This window comes from Crinia signifera, chromosome 12 (assembly GCF_055691185.1).
Source record: "Crinia signifera chromosome 12, ASM5569118v1, whole genome shotgun sequence".
NCBI lineage: Eukaryota > Metazoa > Chordata > Amphibia > Anura > Myobatrachidae > Crinia > Crinia signifera.
Genome location: NC_139228.1, coordinates 84,316,971 through 84,331,587, shown reverse-complemented (window position 1 = coordinate 84,331,587; position 14,617 = coordinate 84,316,971). Strand labels below are relative to the sequence as shown.

General features: G+C 49.0%; 1 protein-coding gene across 1 annotated transcript in view; it reads left to right on the top strand.

Annotated features, from left to right (window-relative positions):
• Positions 1–2,795: 2,795 nt before the first annotated feature.
• RTF1 (RTF1 homolog, Paf1/RNA polymerase II complex component) overlaps positions 2,796–14,617 on the top strand; it is a 47,924-nt gene continuing 36,102 nt past the window's right edge. The window contains exons 1-3 of the mRNA XM_083167244.1: positions 2,796–2,957; positions 10,769–10,891; positions 13,467–13,617. Coding sequence (XP_083023370.1) covers positions 2,880–2,957; positions 10,769–10,891; positions 13,467–13,617 — 352 coding nt within the window. The 5' untranslated portion in view covers positions 2,796–2,879. The remainder of the gene's footprint in view (positions 2,958–10,768; positions 10,892–13,466; positions 13,618–14,617) is intronic.

Sequence of the window (14,617 nt, the reverse complement as noted above, 5' to 3'; positions counted from 1 at the left end):
GGAGATGGACACTTAGGCTGGTTTCACACACTCCGGCTCCTGCAGGACGGTGAAATCCCGCACGGCCAGGGAGCCGTGCCGCACACATTAGTTGTGAATGGACACTATTGTGTCCATTCCCACGGGACGGCCACGACCCGGCCGCACGGTTGCAGCCGGATCCCGCCACTGGAAGGGACGGCTGCCGGGCTGTGGCCATCCCTTCCATGATAAACTAGTGTGTGCGGCACGGCTCCCTGGCCGTGCGGGATTTCACCGTCCGGCAGGAGCCGGAGTGTCTGAAACCAGCCTTATGCTGCTTTCACATTGCCCAACCTGCTCTGACCCGGTTTTTTAAACGTTTCTTTAACCGGGTCAGAGCAAGTTTAACACCCTTCACATTGCCTGTTGTAAACGGTTTATCACTGGTTAATTACCATTTTTGTACATTTCACATTGCACCTGTTGCCTTGAGTGCGCAAAATTTGGGATGTGGCCTGGTGCCAAGGGAGTGTGGTCTACAAACCACATTACTCCCACCACTCCACACCCCATTTCGCCGGTCTGGGGGAATGGCCAGCCACTCTGAGCTGCTGGCTGTGCCCCAGCCCCTCTGCGGATGCGCACCGTCTCTATTCGCCGCTCCGCAGTGGGTGACAGGGGAGACTCCCAACTGCCCCTGCCATGGGACAATGCCGACCCCTGGTGGGATGTGAGACTGTCCCAAAAATCCTGAGGTTCCCGCGAAAATCGGGACAGTTGGGAGGTATGCATTACATGTGGTCGCCATGCATTAAGTCGGTAGGGTCAACAGGTCGGCATTGAAAAGGTGGGAAAGGCCAAAAGAGAAAAAAAGGTTCACATTGAATTGGTCGACACAGAAAAGGTCAGCACATGTTTTTTTAACCTTTTTGCATTGATTTTATATGTTTGATGATATGTGGCCATTAATATAGCAAATGTAGGCTAACTGCACAGGTTACTACTGCTCCTATGAGCCGTCCACGTGTCTGGTGCATCAAGCAAAAAAGAAAACTTGATTCGGCCATATGGGTGATGGGTGTCGACCATTGTCATGTCATCAAATTGAACCTGATGACCTTTTGTACCTGTTCCGCCTTTAGCACTGTCTGCCTTTTACCCTTCGGAACCTTTTGATCATGTTGACCCATAGGCGCCGAAACTGTGGACCTGAGCACCCACGGAAAGTGAGGAGCACCCACAGGCCACGGCAGCGGGGTCCCTGCAGCAGATGGGATCTAGTAGCAGTATTAATACCGCTGCCAGTTCCCATCTTCCGCAGGGATCCTGCTGCTGACGGCATATCCGCTGCTGGGACCCCACTGCGGCGCTGCCAGGATCCCCAACGGCAAGCATCGAGTGAGTCCCGGGGGGGGGGGGGGGGGGGTGTCTGAGTAGTCTGTGTGGGTGGGGGTGGGGGTCTGAGTAGTCTGTGTGTGTGTGTGTGTGGGGGGGGTCTGAGTAGTCTGTAGGGGGGGGGGTGTCTGAGCACCCACCGGAAAAAAACATTAATGGGCGCCCCTGTGTTGACCTAATGACTGTCTGTCTGGACTGTACAGATTTTCAAGATACCGATAACCCATAACCAATAACCCATAGCCACCAATCTGTATCAAGGTAACATTTTTAAGTATATTCTATAAAATGATAGATAAGTTTATTGGGTGCTATGGCAACTTCTCCACTGCTTCATACGGGATCCGGATGACAATGGTCGACATCTATACCTACCTCCCAACTGTCCCGTTTCCTGCAGAAACATCACATTTTTTTATATTTCACATAAACTTGGGAAGTATGCCTATACATTGTCAATAGGTCATCACCAAAGGTCACATGCGTTAGGTTGACATCGACAAAAGGTTGACACATGAAAAGATCAACGTGAGTTTTCCATGATTTTTCCTTTTTTGGTGGTAGGGGAGACTTTTCATACTTTCACATCCATGTGGACCACTGGGGATGGCCATCGGTGCGGTCATCATCATCAATGGTTGCCATCGATGTCGATACTGCAACCAGCCATCGATGGTAATAAACTATGTGATGGATGACTATTAGCTATCAATGGTCATCCATTTTCTTTGACTGACTGTCCTGTGGGCCAATCAGAATGTGGGGGCAGAGCATCAGGGTTGCCAGGGTCTGAGCTATTCTCCGTGTTCCGGGACCTTGATAAAAAAAAAAAAAAACATTGGTTATTCCGTGCCATTAATGGAGGGAAATTATCTGGTTCTCCCTAATTGATAGCAAAAGTATTCGACATCGACCATAAACCATATATGATTTAGAATCATCGATGGTCGATGGCCACAGCCAGGGTACGGACTACTCTAATTGCAGGTCCACGCGATCAGGTGTCGACATTGACATCAGAAACTTGAAAATCGCATTTCTACCTTCTCACGCATCGACCATTTCCATGGCGACCTTGTGCACTTCGAGCTTTTGTCAATGTCGACCTTTTGTCAATGTCGGCATTGTGAGTGTCGGCTTGTTGGTGTCGACCTATGCATTGTCTATCACATGATCCATACCCACTTCATACATGTTCCCTAGATTATATGTCAGCATTACACCTGGGACATCAGAGAGGACACAGCAATGATATCCTAAAAAATAATCAGTAGAAGATTTTCCTGCATAACTTCAATATGTCTTGTGCAATTCTTGTCCCGTCCTACAGGTGTCGCTAGTCGGCGGGATGCCAGACCTAGAGGTTCCCGCCCACCACCGCCGCCGCCGTCGTCGTCGCGTGACGTCACGCAGTATTGTTGGGCGGGGCCGTGCGGCGGGCATGCGCAGTGTTCCCTGTGTGTGTGCGAGCGGCGGTTCCGGTGTGTGGGCCGCGCTGCGCTTTAGCTGCAGCCTCCGCCGCTATGGTGAAGAAGCGGAAGGGCCGAGTAGTCATTCACTCGGACACGGAGGACAGCGGCAGCGATGGGAACCTGGATCAGGTGAGGGGTCCCGGCTGGCGGCAGGTGCCGCCCGTGTTCCCTGCTGCGGGCCCGTACACACGGTCCTGTGTCCCTGCGCTGTATGGGTCCTATGTGCGCACCGTCCCCCGGTGTGTGCATGATGTGTCCTATTGTCTGCCCCGGGGAGAGCAGCCTCTGCCATGGGCTCATTTTATGCTCTGTCTCACCAGGGCCCTGGGATTATTTATATAGTGCATGCATATGCTGCAGTGCAGTACAGAGGATCCGTCGCTCACATCAGTCCCTGCCCCTGCGGAGCCTAAGCTGGCCGTGCGATTCTAGGCCCCGACGTACGATTTAGACCGATCGTGCTATCGATTGTGTGCGCATCGTGAGGTATATCGGTGCGGGTTGGAGGTCGCGCCACTCGTCATACAGATGGCACCGTCCTCATCTACTGCACCAGCGATACAATTCTGGTGGCCGGCGCACGTGGGCTCTGGCTCTCAAACGCCCGCTTGTCCATTGCCAAGAATGGGGTGCGTGAGCGTTTTATGCGGGGTACACACCAGGACAACCCGCTCATGATGCACGTCGTGAGCGGGTCATCAGTGTTTCTTCCGACCCGCTCACGATGTGCACCCGGGAGTATGGTTGTTTACATATCCTACCTGCTGCAGGTAGGATCTGAGTAACGATCGTCCGTCCCACGGGGCCGCACATCGGATTGGAATCGGTCCACACCAGGACAGAAAAGGGCCCAATCGCCATCCAATCGGTCGGAATTGGATCTAGATTGATGGGATCGGGCCCTTGTCCTGGTGTGTACCCAGCATTAGAAACACGCGCGCCACATTCGCTGGTGGGTATCAGCACACAGCGCGGAGGTCCGGCTTGATCATGACAGCTGCATCTGTATGTGCTACACGTATGATCAGTAGGGATGGTTTGCGGTCGTAAACAGATCATATGTGATCAGATGCGCTGGTGACCGGTGGTCCATCAGGGATGTTCAAAAACATGTTTATTTAAAAAAAAAAAAAAAAGTGATTCCCCGCTCGGAATGAGATTTTTATTCATGTTTATTGTCCCTGATCTCCCGACATGATTGTCAGGGGGCCGGTGCATTGCCCCAATACACTGCTGGTGTATAGGCACCTTAAACTGTGGAGAGAGCTTAAGTGGCAGACAACTCGCTACTTAAGGTAACAGCAGGGACGATCCCCAACCCACCACTCCGCCAACTGGATGATCGCAGATCTGACGGGGATGTTAAGCAAAAAGTCACAATTCATTGATCCCGGCTGGGATTGGGATTTGTTAAAGTTTAGTATCCAGTCCCCTGGCACGACTTGTCGGTGGATTACCCCAGTACACCGCTAGTGGATGGGAACCTTAACTGGTGTGTTACAGACTGTTTGAAAAAGTGCGTTTATGAGCTGGTTTTTACTTTATTTCTCTACAAGGCTTAGTAAATAGACCCCAATATTCCCTATCGTATGGACACTAGGGTTATATTATTTATCAGAAGCCACTTACTCTGCAAGTGTGTTCTTGAAATGTGGGAGTGAACTTTTGCAAACACTGTCATACATACAAACTCTGTACAGATAGTGGCAGTTAGGGATCATACTCGTGACATCAATGCTATCCACTACGCCAACTGGTATATGTCATATAGCCAGGAGTGTCCTCGCCTCGTACATTTGTGTGCTGTTTCCAGTTTGTTCCCAGTATAAGCGGTGCTAGTGGTGATCGTGTTACTTTGGAGGTGTGAGCAAAGTGTGTTACTGAAATATAAAGCTGAGTACACACTACTGGACAAATAATTTGCCAATCTATCGCTAACTGTATTGTTCAATTATGTCACCCGGCCCCCACTGAACATGCAGTCATTAATGATATAGGCGGATTTGACTGCATGTTCAGCAGATGGGGTGTCATTAACGATTGAAATAGTGCCTACACTCTAGACCAGTGGTTCTCAACCCTGGTCCTCAAATACCCCCAACAGTTCACGTTTTTCAGGTCTCCACATAGAATCACAGGTGAAATAATTAGCTCCACAGGTGGATCTCTTACAATGTGTCCGTAAATAATGAGTGCACCTGGAAAACGTGCACTGTCGGGAATACTTGAGGACCACAAAAAAAAAAAAAATATATCTCTATCTCTCTCACGCGCACACACACATTTGACTAGTGTGTACCCAGCTTTATACATGGTCACTACATTGCAATTGATTCCAAGTGTGTAAAGGCTCCCCATACACTAGGGCGATTTATCACATTTAGAGGTCCTTGGGAGCGGGGACCGGTCCGAGGGGGGCTTTAGGAGCAAGCTGGGAGTGGGGACCGGTCCCAGCCTGCTCCTAAAGCCCCCCCCCCCCCCCTCGGACCGGTCCCCACTCCAAGCCAATCAGCGGCCACCCAGTCCTTTGAATAAGATTTCTTTCTATTCTCCCGCCGCGCCCCCGATCTCTGCTCTGCATCTGTGGTCCCCGCTCCCTGCCTGCCGCTACATCTCGTGCCGCTCCCCCGGACCGGTCCCCACTCCCAGCATGCTCCTGCCACTCCCCCAGACGGCTGCACATGATTTATCTTATGTGCAGACCGTCCAACATCCGGATCTGATCCGATGCGCACGGGATCACGCATCGGATCAGATCAGTTGTCATACCCTACGCAATTTGGCCAATTTCACCCGATTTCTCGGCCCAATCCTCCAGAATCGGGGCCAAATCGTGTAGTGTATGGGGGCCTTTATTCTGGGTACACACCAAAACGATTTGGATTGGATGCAAATTGTGCGATCCGATTTGCATACAATCCGGTCCCATCTGTATTCAGATGAATGGATCTTATACAGATACTACCTGCAGCAGGTAGTATCGGAATCGGATCCAATCTGCATACAATCGGTCTGAATTGTATCCAGATTGATGGGATTGTGACCAAATCGTTTTGGTGTGTACCCAGCATAAGCCTTGTGCCACAAATTGCATCTTTATCCCCTTCTCACCAATGCAAAATCTGTAAAGGTAGTAGGGTATTGATGCCAGGCGGCGTAATTACGTCAAGGTCCAGGTTGTTTAAAACAGTGGTTCTCAAACTCATAGGACCCCAAATAGTTCTGTATTCCAGGTCACCTAACGTGCACAAATTTAGGGGGGAGTATTCAATCTGGGGTCCCGACTGTCTGTACGTCCAGACAGTCGGGACCTTGGCCCCTTTTCAGTCAGAAGGGATTCAATGTCCTGCCTGCCGATCTGTGAAAAGGGGGTGTGGATCTCGACAATCCACTGCCCGTTTCATCAGAACAGGCCATACTGCACTTAAAGTCGGGTCCGTTCTGACGAGTTGCCGCTTCAATGCTGTCCGGAAAGACTGATTTCAAAACATGGGGACTGGACTTGGCGGGTGTCAGCGGGCAGGACTATGCTCCGTGTCTAAACACTTTGAAAAAAGCAAAACATTGGTTTTGCTGTGCCTTCGATGGAGAGAAACCATCTGATTCTCCTCTCCCCCCCCCCCATCCATGGCAACAGTATTCAACATTGGGCCATAAACCATCAATGATTTTGAATGGTTTATGGCCATCCCTATCTCAAGGTACATTAACAGTTTAGGTGTGAAAGTTGTCCATGCTTGTGCACAGATGGTAGAGCCAAATAAACTGTGGTACTAGTTAAGTGTTCATTCTAACACTCTGCACCTTTCAAAACGTGTGCAGTTCTTTCCTGCCAGGGGTGTCACTCTCTGCTGTGGTCCATGTCTATGCAAAGCCATCCCTCCCCCTCCTGCTGACGACGGCGCCGGGCAGGGGGAAAGCCGCTCAGTGTGTATGCAGTGAGAGGCTTTCCCCGCAGCGATGATACACGCTGGGCATTGCCTAGTACAGTGGTTCCCAACCTTTTTTCTCTCCCGTACCCCTTGATTAGGCTTTTCATTGATAAGTACCCCCTCCTCTCATTTTGAAATATGGACAGTACTTAGCAGTATGCGGATCCTTATGCATGTCCTTATATTAAGGAGGAGCGGAGGAGTAGTATACAGCCAGGAATCATGCCCTTCTGTGTCTAGACACTGGTTGTGTATTATCTCCAGGATTCCCGCTTACACCGGTAGGATTAATGCCGCTGCTTCCTCCACCTTTGTCAGTGCTGAGCAGATGACTGCTGATGTCTGAGGGCAGCATGGGAAGCTCCCAGTGGATTGCTGGTCAGGCATATGACAAAACATGGTTTGTCTCCATGTCAATGGGTCTTCTTCAGCCATCAAAAGACCTTTTCATCTCCGCCATTACCAATATTATTTTCAAGTACCACCAACTGGTCTGCAGAGTACCCCAGGTTGGGAACCACTGGCCTAGTGTGTTTGGACCTTTAGATAGGTATGTGCGCTGGACCATTTTTATTGGTTCTGGTTATAATTTATTCTCCGGATTTGGATTTAGTCTGTGACTTGTTATGGATGATGTAAAATTGTTTAACAAAAAATGCGGCTTTTTGCACCTGATTTGAGCAGAAATTGATTTGCTCTGTTTATGCCCTTCAGTTCTAAAATATAGGGGCAGGCGTTGTCCCTTAACTCAGTGGTTCAGTGCAAGTTTTCCAGGTCACCTGGCAGGTGCACTCATTATTCACTGATACAAAAGATCACAGGTGGAGCTAATTATTTCACCTGTGATTGTGTGTGGAGACCTGGAAAACATGCACTGTTGGCGGGTCCTTGAGAACCACTGCCTTAACTTCTAAACCTGTATTGTTACATAAAGATACAGTCCTGTTTAGCAGAATGCTATTTGCACAGATGGATGGAGTTAAGGCCCATACACACTAGAAGATTTTCATTTCAAAAGACTTTGCCAAAATCTCTGACAGATTTATCTTTCACCAAAGTAGTGTGTACACACTGAGCTATTTTCCCCAATGAGCAAGAGATTTTCATGAGGCGAAAGACTTTGCTGAAAATCTTTCATTATATGGCTATTTACATAATGGGCGGGGTTTAGGGCCCATGTTATTCAATGCATTTCTGTTCTTGGGGCCTGATTCAGAGCTGATCATTGGGCTGCGTATATTTAGAGCCCAGTGATCAGGTAAATGCAGGGCCAGCGCCACCACTAGACAGCTTTTGATATTTCCCTAGGGTGCCAGCCACTGGAGGGTGGCATTTGGGAGCAGCTTCCCTACTTGGTTGGAGCTGGGTGAGCGTCGCCCCACACCAGCCCCCCAACCGAGCATCACCCCTCCCCCCAGACTTGGAGGAGGCAGCCGCATCAAGCCCCCCCCCCCCCCCCCCCCCTGGACTCAGAGGGGCAGCCGCATCAAGCCCCTCACCCCCCCCCCCCCCACTTGGCGGTGGCCGCTTCGCCCCCTTCCCCCTGGACTCGGAGGGGGAAGGGGGTGGCTTATACATTGCGTTGGTGGGCAGTGGTGCCAGTTATATATACATTGCTGGCATGTGCCAGCAATGTATACACTACTGGCTAATACATAACGTTGGTGGGCAGTGGTGCCAGTTATATATACATTGCTGGCATGTGCCAGCAATGTATATATTATTGGCTTATATATATATACATTGGTGCCCAGTGGTACCAGTAATACATAGATTGCTGGCATGTGCCAGCAATCTATATATTACTGGCTTAAAAAACACATTGGTGGCCAGAGGCTTATATAAACACATTGGTGGCCAGTGGCGTTTATATGCTCCGCAGTCAGCTGGGGGCGGGGCGCTCCGCCGGGCTGCGTGTGTGTGACCTGGCCGGGGACTGACTGGGAGACGCAGAGCAGCGGCGTGGACATGGCGGCAGGTAAGTATGTGACAGGGGGTGCGGGGGCAACAGGGGTGCCGTGATTGTGGGCGGCGGGGGCAATGGGGGCGGGGGTGATGGGGGGCGGTAGCGGGCGGTCAGCTGGGCTAAAAGTCTCTGATCTTTCAGCCCGGCTGCCGTACACACCTGGCGATGATGGCTCAAATATGAGCCATCATCTCCAGACATGCTGGTAAAACCAGCAGACGGCCCACTTTGCTAGCGATGATGCGGGAGCGCGCATCATCGCTAGTCGGGCATCGGTGGCCTATACACACTTGGAGACTTTAAGCTGAAACTCGCTCAAAACGGCTGTTTTGAGCGAGTTTCAGCTTAAAGTCGGCAAGTGTGTATGGGCCTTTAGTCTTTCTGTGCTGAGCCTGCACTGGTGTCAGGGGGTGGTCTGCCCTTATTTCACTGCCTTGGGCCTGGAAACCTAATGATTTATCTGTCCAATCTGTCTGGAGGGAACAAAAATCTGCTAATGTATGGGAACTTAAATCAATCGGCCAAACACTAGAAATCAGACATCGGTGGTTCAGGCCAATTGGTTAAATCCATGTGTTTTTCCAAACAATCTTTTTGCCAATTTCCAGCATTTATGAGCAAACGGTTGGTTGATATATATTTTTTGGCCTGCAGATCCGTAGTTGTGTACCCACAGTCATGTTTATTAGTGATCATTCTAGCTCCCTGCACGTATCGCAACCCCTGCAGTTCATCTTTCCCTTCTGGGTTTCCTCAAGTGCTTCTAGCACATCGTGGTCTATGTCAGTGTTGAGATACAGACCAGACTGTGCTAGAAGCACCAGAGCGTAGAGCCACATCCCAGGCGGGAATGGGTTTGCAGGGAGTTAGAATGAACACTATTTATGGACATTTATGTTGGAGGTTTATATTGTTGTGTAGTGAATTTTAGGCAATGTAGTTGGGTCATCATTGACTAGGTCGACATTGACAGAAGGTTGACACAAGGAAAAGGTCGACAAGTTTTTGGCGTCTGTAAACATGGACACCATATAAGTATATGCATCCCCTCACCATGCTTCGAGCCCACTATTATGATCTAACTCTATACCCACTTTGCTGAAGTATAAACCAGGTCAGCCTAAAAAAAAACAGGAAAACCGTGTGTCGACCTTGTCAATGTTGACCTATTGCTTATGTCAACCATTTATGTGCCGGCCATTGTTCACCCAGGGAAAGGATCCCGTGCTGTTCTACCCTACACTGGTATAGCTGTATCTGTGTCCATCTCCAGAGGTGTTATTGAATAAAGAAAAAACAGGATTACTAGCATTTCTAAAGGCCCATACACACTGGGCAACTTTGAGCTCAAAGCCGCCCGATGTGTATGCCCCGGCGGTGAGCGCTGCTGCTGCGAACTCCCACAGCATCGGCGGGAATGCCGTTCTTCCGCAGGTGAGCGGCTTTGTGGAAGGATTTGCATAGCGCTGCGCTATGCAAAGCCGTCCGGCCACCGCTGACAGCCGGGCAGGGGGAAAGCCGCTCCGTGTGTATGCACCGATGTCATCGCTGTCCATACAGTCGCCCAGCTCTTACACACGCTCCAGCTCCTGCCGGGTGGTGAATTCCCGCACGGCCAAGAAGCCGTGCCACAATGGGGGGGTTGGCCACAGCCCGGCAGCCGTCCTTTCTAGTGGTGGGATCCGGCCGTGTCACAATCGTGTCCATTATTTAACTACTGTGTGCGGCACGGCTTTCGGCCGTGCGGGGTTTCGCTGCCCGGCAGGAGCTGGAGCGTGTGATATAGCCCTTTATGTGACAATGAATGCATTTGATAACGCAAAATATGGATTATGTATTCCTTCAATTTCCACAGAGAAACGTGGGAAATCTTATTATAAACCTGTGCTAATAAAAAAAAAAAAAATAAGAACTATACAAACCACTTGTAGTGTGAGACAGCTAAGTGACAAACTGTTCACACACCGGTATTTATAGATGAATACATCCTCGGCACATCTATATATGATCTGATCCTTTATATCATTCCTTCTGTGGTGTAGGAGCTGCTCTTTCTTGCTAAGCGACAGAGAAATAACTCAGAGGAGAAGGAAATACCGGTGAGCAAACCAGCAGCAGCCGCGGCAGCTACGTCCGAATCGGAAACCTCAGACAGTGATGATGAAGTGAGTACCGCCTGTTTCTACCTGCCCCAAGGGCTCGGCTTTGCTTTCGAGTTTATGTTTATGGGATTTACTACTAAATGTGATCTTGTTGTAAATAACCGGATTCTACAGATGTAGCCTGTCTAATACTTGCCGGGTGCCCGTCAGATCCCTGTCACTGGGAAGCGCGTACATCTCACAGCGGCTGGGCAGCGTCTCCCTGCCTGTCTCCGCTTCAGGGAGACGCTGCCCAGTCCGGGGGGGGCGGGGTCATGGCGGCGAGAGGGACCGATGGCAGGCTCCATTGTCACGGGGCGCGTGAGCGTCTTGTGCGCGCTACCCCCCGGGCGGTAGCCGGCTGCTGCAAAGATGTGGCCGGCTACATCTGTATGTGTACACAGTAATCCAAAGAAGTTACTTGTTCTAGACCACAATTATTTTACGATATGCTAGAAGTGGTCACGTGTGGCAGGGTGCGGACCTCTGGGGCACGTTGTCGTTTTCAAGGGCTAAATATAGTGATATAGTCCGTGATCGTTCTCAGTGAAAAAATGAGTCCCAGGGACCCCTCACTTATAAAGTTTGGGTCCTACTCAACTGTTTTTGGGTGCCACCACATATTAGGCTTTTGAGTTATCCTCCACTACTGCCGCAACAATGCCTCTTGGGGTGGGCAGAATGAGAGTGAGACACAAAAAGGGTGCTGGGAAAGAGACAGCGAAAAAGTGAGAGGTGCAAGAGAGGGCTTCATAGAAAAAGAGGAAATGAGTGTCAGACAGAAGAGGATGAGCGAGAGGGAGAGGTGCGGTGCAAGCAGGAGTAAAGGCCTAATACACTACAGCGATTTGGGCGGATCTCACCCATTTCCTACGGATCAGGCCAGGAAATTGGACCAAATTGGTGGTCCCTTGTGCATCGGCCCTGCATCTGAGCCCACCCCTGACTCGGACCCCTCTCCCAGCAGTGGGAATCAGGGGATGCATGTGATTCTGCTGTCTGGGGCGGTTCCGGGCGGCTCACCGGGGATTGGATGGCCATACACTACTGCGATAAGATGGTCACTGATCAGATCCTTTGTTAACGAAATGGCTTGCCAGAAGGATCCCTAAATCCACTATCGTCATAAATAAGTGGAAGAATGGTCATTACAGGAATGCACTTTGCCCTGGGAAAACCCTAAAACTGCAAGAGAGTGGAGAGTGCTAACCAGCGAGCTGCGGAAGAGCAGGGGCCGTCCCATGCTGACTATTGCGCACAAGTTCCCTATGGCCACTAATGTGTCAGTTTCAACAAGAACTTACGGTTATGTATAGAGACAGAAACTGGACAGTGGAACAATGGTGGAGAGTGTTCTGTAGTGACGAATCACAATATACACATTTCAGATCGGATGCATGTGATTGGTTATTGCGAGGGGAGTGTCTGATGACTGAGTGAACAGTACCTACAGTTAAGAATAAAGGGGGTGGCGTTGTGCTGTGGGGCTATTTCAGCTGGTTTGGCATGGGTCCACTAGTTGTACTGTATGGACGCATTAACTCTGAGACCTATAGAGATGGTCTCTATACCTCTGTGCTCCATACATTGTGGCAGGTCTATGGAAATGACAAACCTTAGTCATGGATCAGGTTACCTGGGCGATGCTGGACTGGTATATTAAAATGAACCTGAAATTGCATGAGAGGGGACTGCAATTCCAAAACCTGCCTCATTTAACTAACTTCAAGGGACTATTGGAATGCTGCTGTTTTAGAATAACTCAATGAGAGGAAAGGTTCTAGGCTAATGCCCTACGTCTGTACGTTTTATCACCGTGAATAAACATATCTATCACTGATGGTAATAAAGTCTGTGGCTTTTTTATTTTATTTTTATTTTAACATGGTCTCTATATAAGTGACACATTCATTCACAATAAGTATTTTATAGAGATGAAAGTAGCAGCTATTGGCTCCTAACTGCCATGTTACTCACTGTGGGTGGTATTCAACCTGTGCTGATATTTCCCGCAGTGGGAAATATCGACACTCGCTGTCGTTTTTGACCACATTGAAAGGTATCGGTTTTGTCTTTTTTTTTTTTAAGACTGAACCGTTTTGTCGGAAGTAGCCGTGGATTGTTAAATCCGCTGCCGTTTTTCGCCAATCCATGGACTTTCCGACAGTCTGAGTAATGAATTCCGACTGTTTAGTTAGTGGCGGAAATGGCCCGAATCCGACTGTAGGGACATTACCACAGTCGTAATCCCGGATTGAATACACCCCTGTGTTTATAAATGACAGGATGTGATTATTTGGTGGTTTCTTTCTCCGTGTTATCACTTTCCAAGTCTTTATTGCCCCAGGGGTTTAATCATGTAACGTAGCATGATGTCACTTGTACCCTTTCATCACATCAAATGCTCTACTGGAGTTGAGCCTAAAGACCATTGAGGTTTCATATGTGGTATCGTCCTTACGGACTCCTGGGCTTTGTATAACTGCCGATACGTTTATCACTGGTGCTTTGAGGTTGGGCCACTTTTTATCTGGTCCTAGTGATGGGACAAATCATTCCATTACACATAAGTTACTGAGATCTTCCTTTTGTTTCTCAGTGGACTGTCGGTGGTTCCAAGAAAAGGAAGAAAGGGAAACCAGGTAAAGGCTTGGAAAAGAAAATGGCCACAAAGAAGCAGACGAACAGGGGAGCTTCATCCGGCAGCTCTGGGAAGGACAGCTCGGGGGAGAGTTCTGCTCCTGAGGAAGGTGAATATTGGGCACAAGGGCAGAAGGAGGCTGCTTAGTTTCTCATGAGTGAGGAGGCAACTGGACTATGTTTTTGTTGGCGTCACGTTACCGAGTTCCCACGTTCTAAAGCTGGCTAGACACTTGTTCGATTTTGGCTACTTTTTACCCAATTCTGATGGATCGGGATGAGAAATTGGGTGAAAAATGGCCAAATCGCAGATGTTTGACGTATAAACCGATGTGCTGTAAAAGGGAGAAGCAGTAGTGCATTGGGGGGGGGGGCCTTTGCATTCGTGGGGAGGCTTGAAGCAATGTACTTTAAATAGTGGCAAAAAGTTCTTTATCACAGCAACGTGTGTATGAATTAATTATTGTAAACTTTTGCTAATGTTGCTATTGTATTATACAATTTTAGGCTACTTTTAAAATGTCAACTGATAAAAGGTATAATTTTAAAACCTCCACTGCGGGAAACGCTGCATCACTTACTACCCTTTATGCAACATAAACGTCCATCGCCTTTCAAAAATTATATAAACAGAAAACAGTGCATATAGTATATATATATCGTAAGGAGGGCCCTGCTTAATGCAACATGCCCCTGCTTCTCTCCCTCCTTGCCAGCCGATGCCTGACCGTTCCCAGCGGCCACCGTTTTCAAAATTATCGGCTGCAGCCAATCGGCCTGTGTACACGCCTTTTATAGTTCAAGACAATATAATAGAAGTACAGGGTATAGACACATAGCTGCATCCGCAAACAACGCTGCAATAAGTATCCGGGTAACTGAAGGGATTTGATGCTGCCAAATGGAGTATGTTGTAGGAAATCGTTGTGTTTTAATGGGTTGGGATCATTTGGTCTATTGCATTATGGTAGAAAGTCATTAGGTCGAATCCATTAGGTCGACATGCTAAAAGGTCGACATGATTCTAGGTCGACATGGGAAAAGGTCGACATGATTCTAGGTGGAAAGGTCATTAGTTCGACAGGTCATTAGTTCGACAAGGTCATTAGT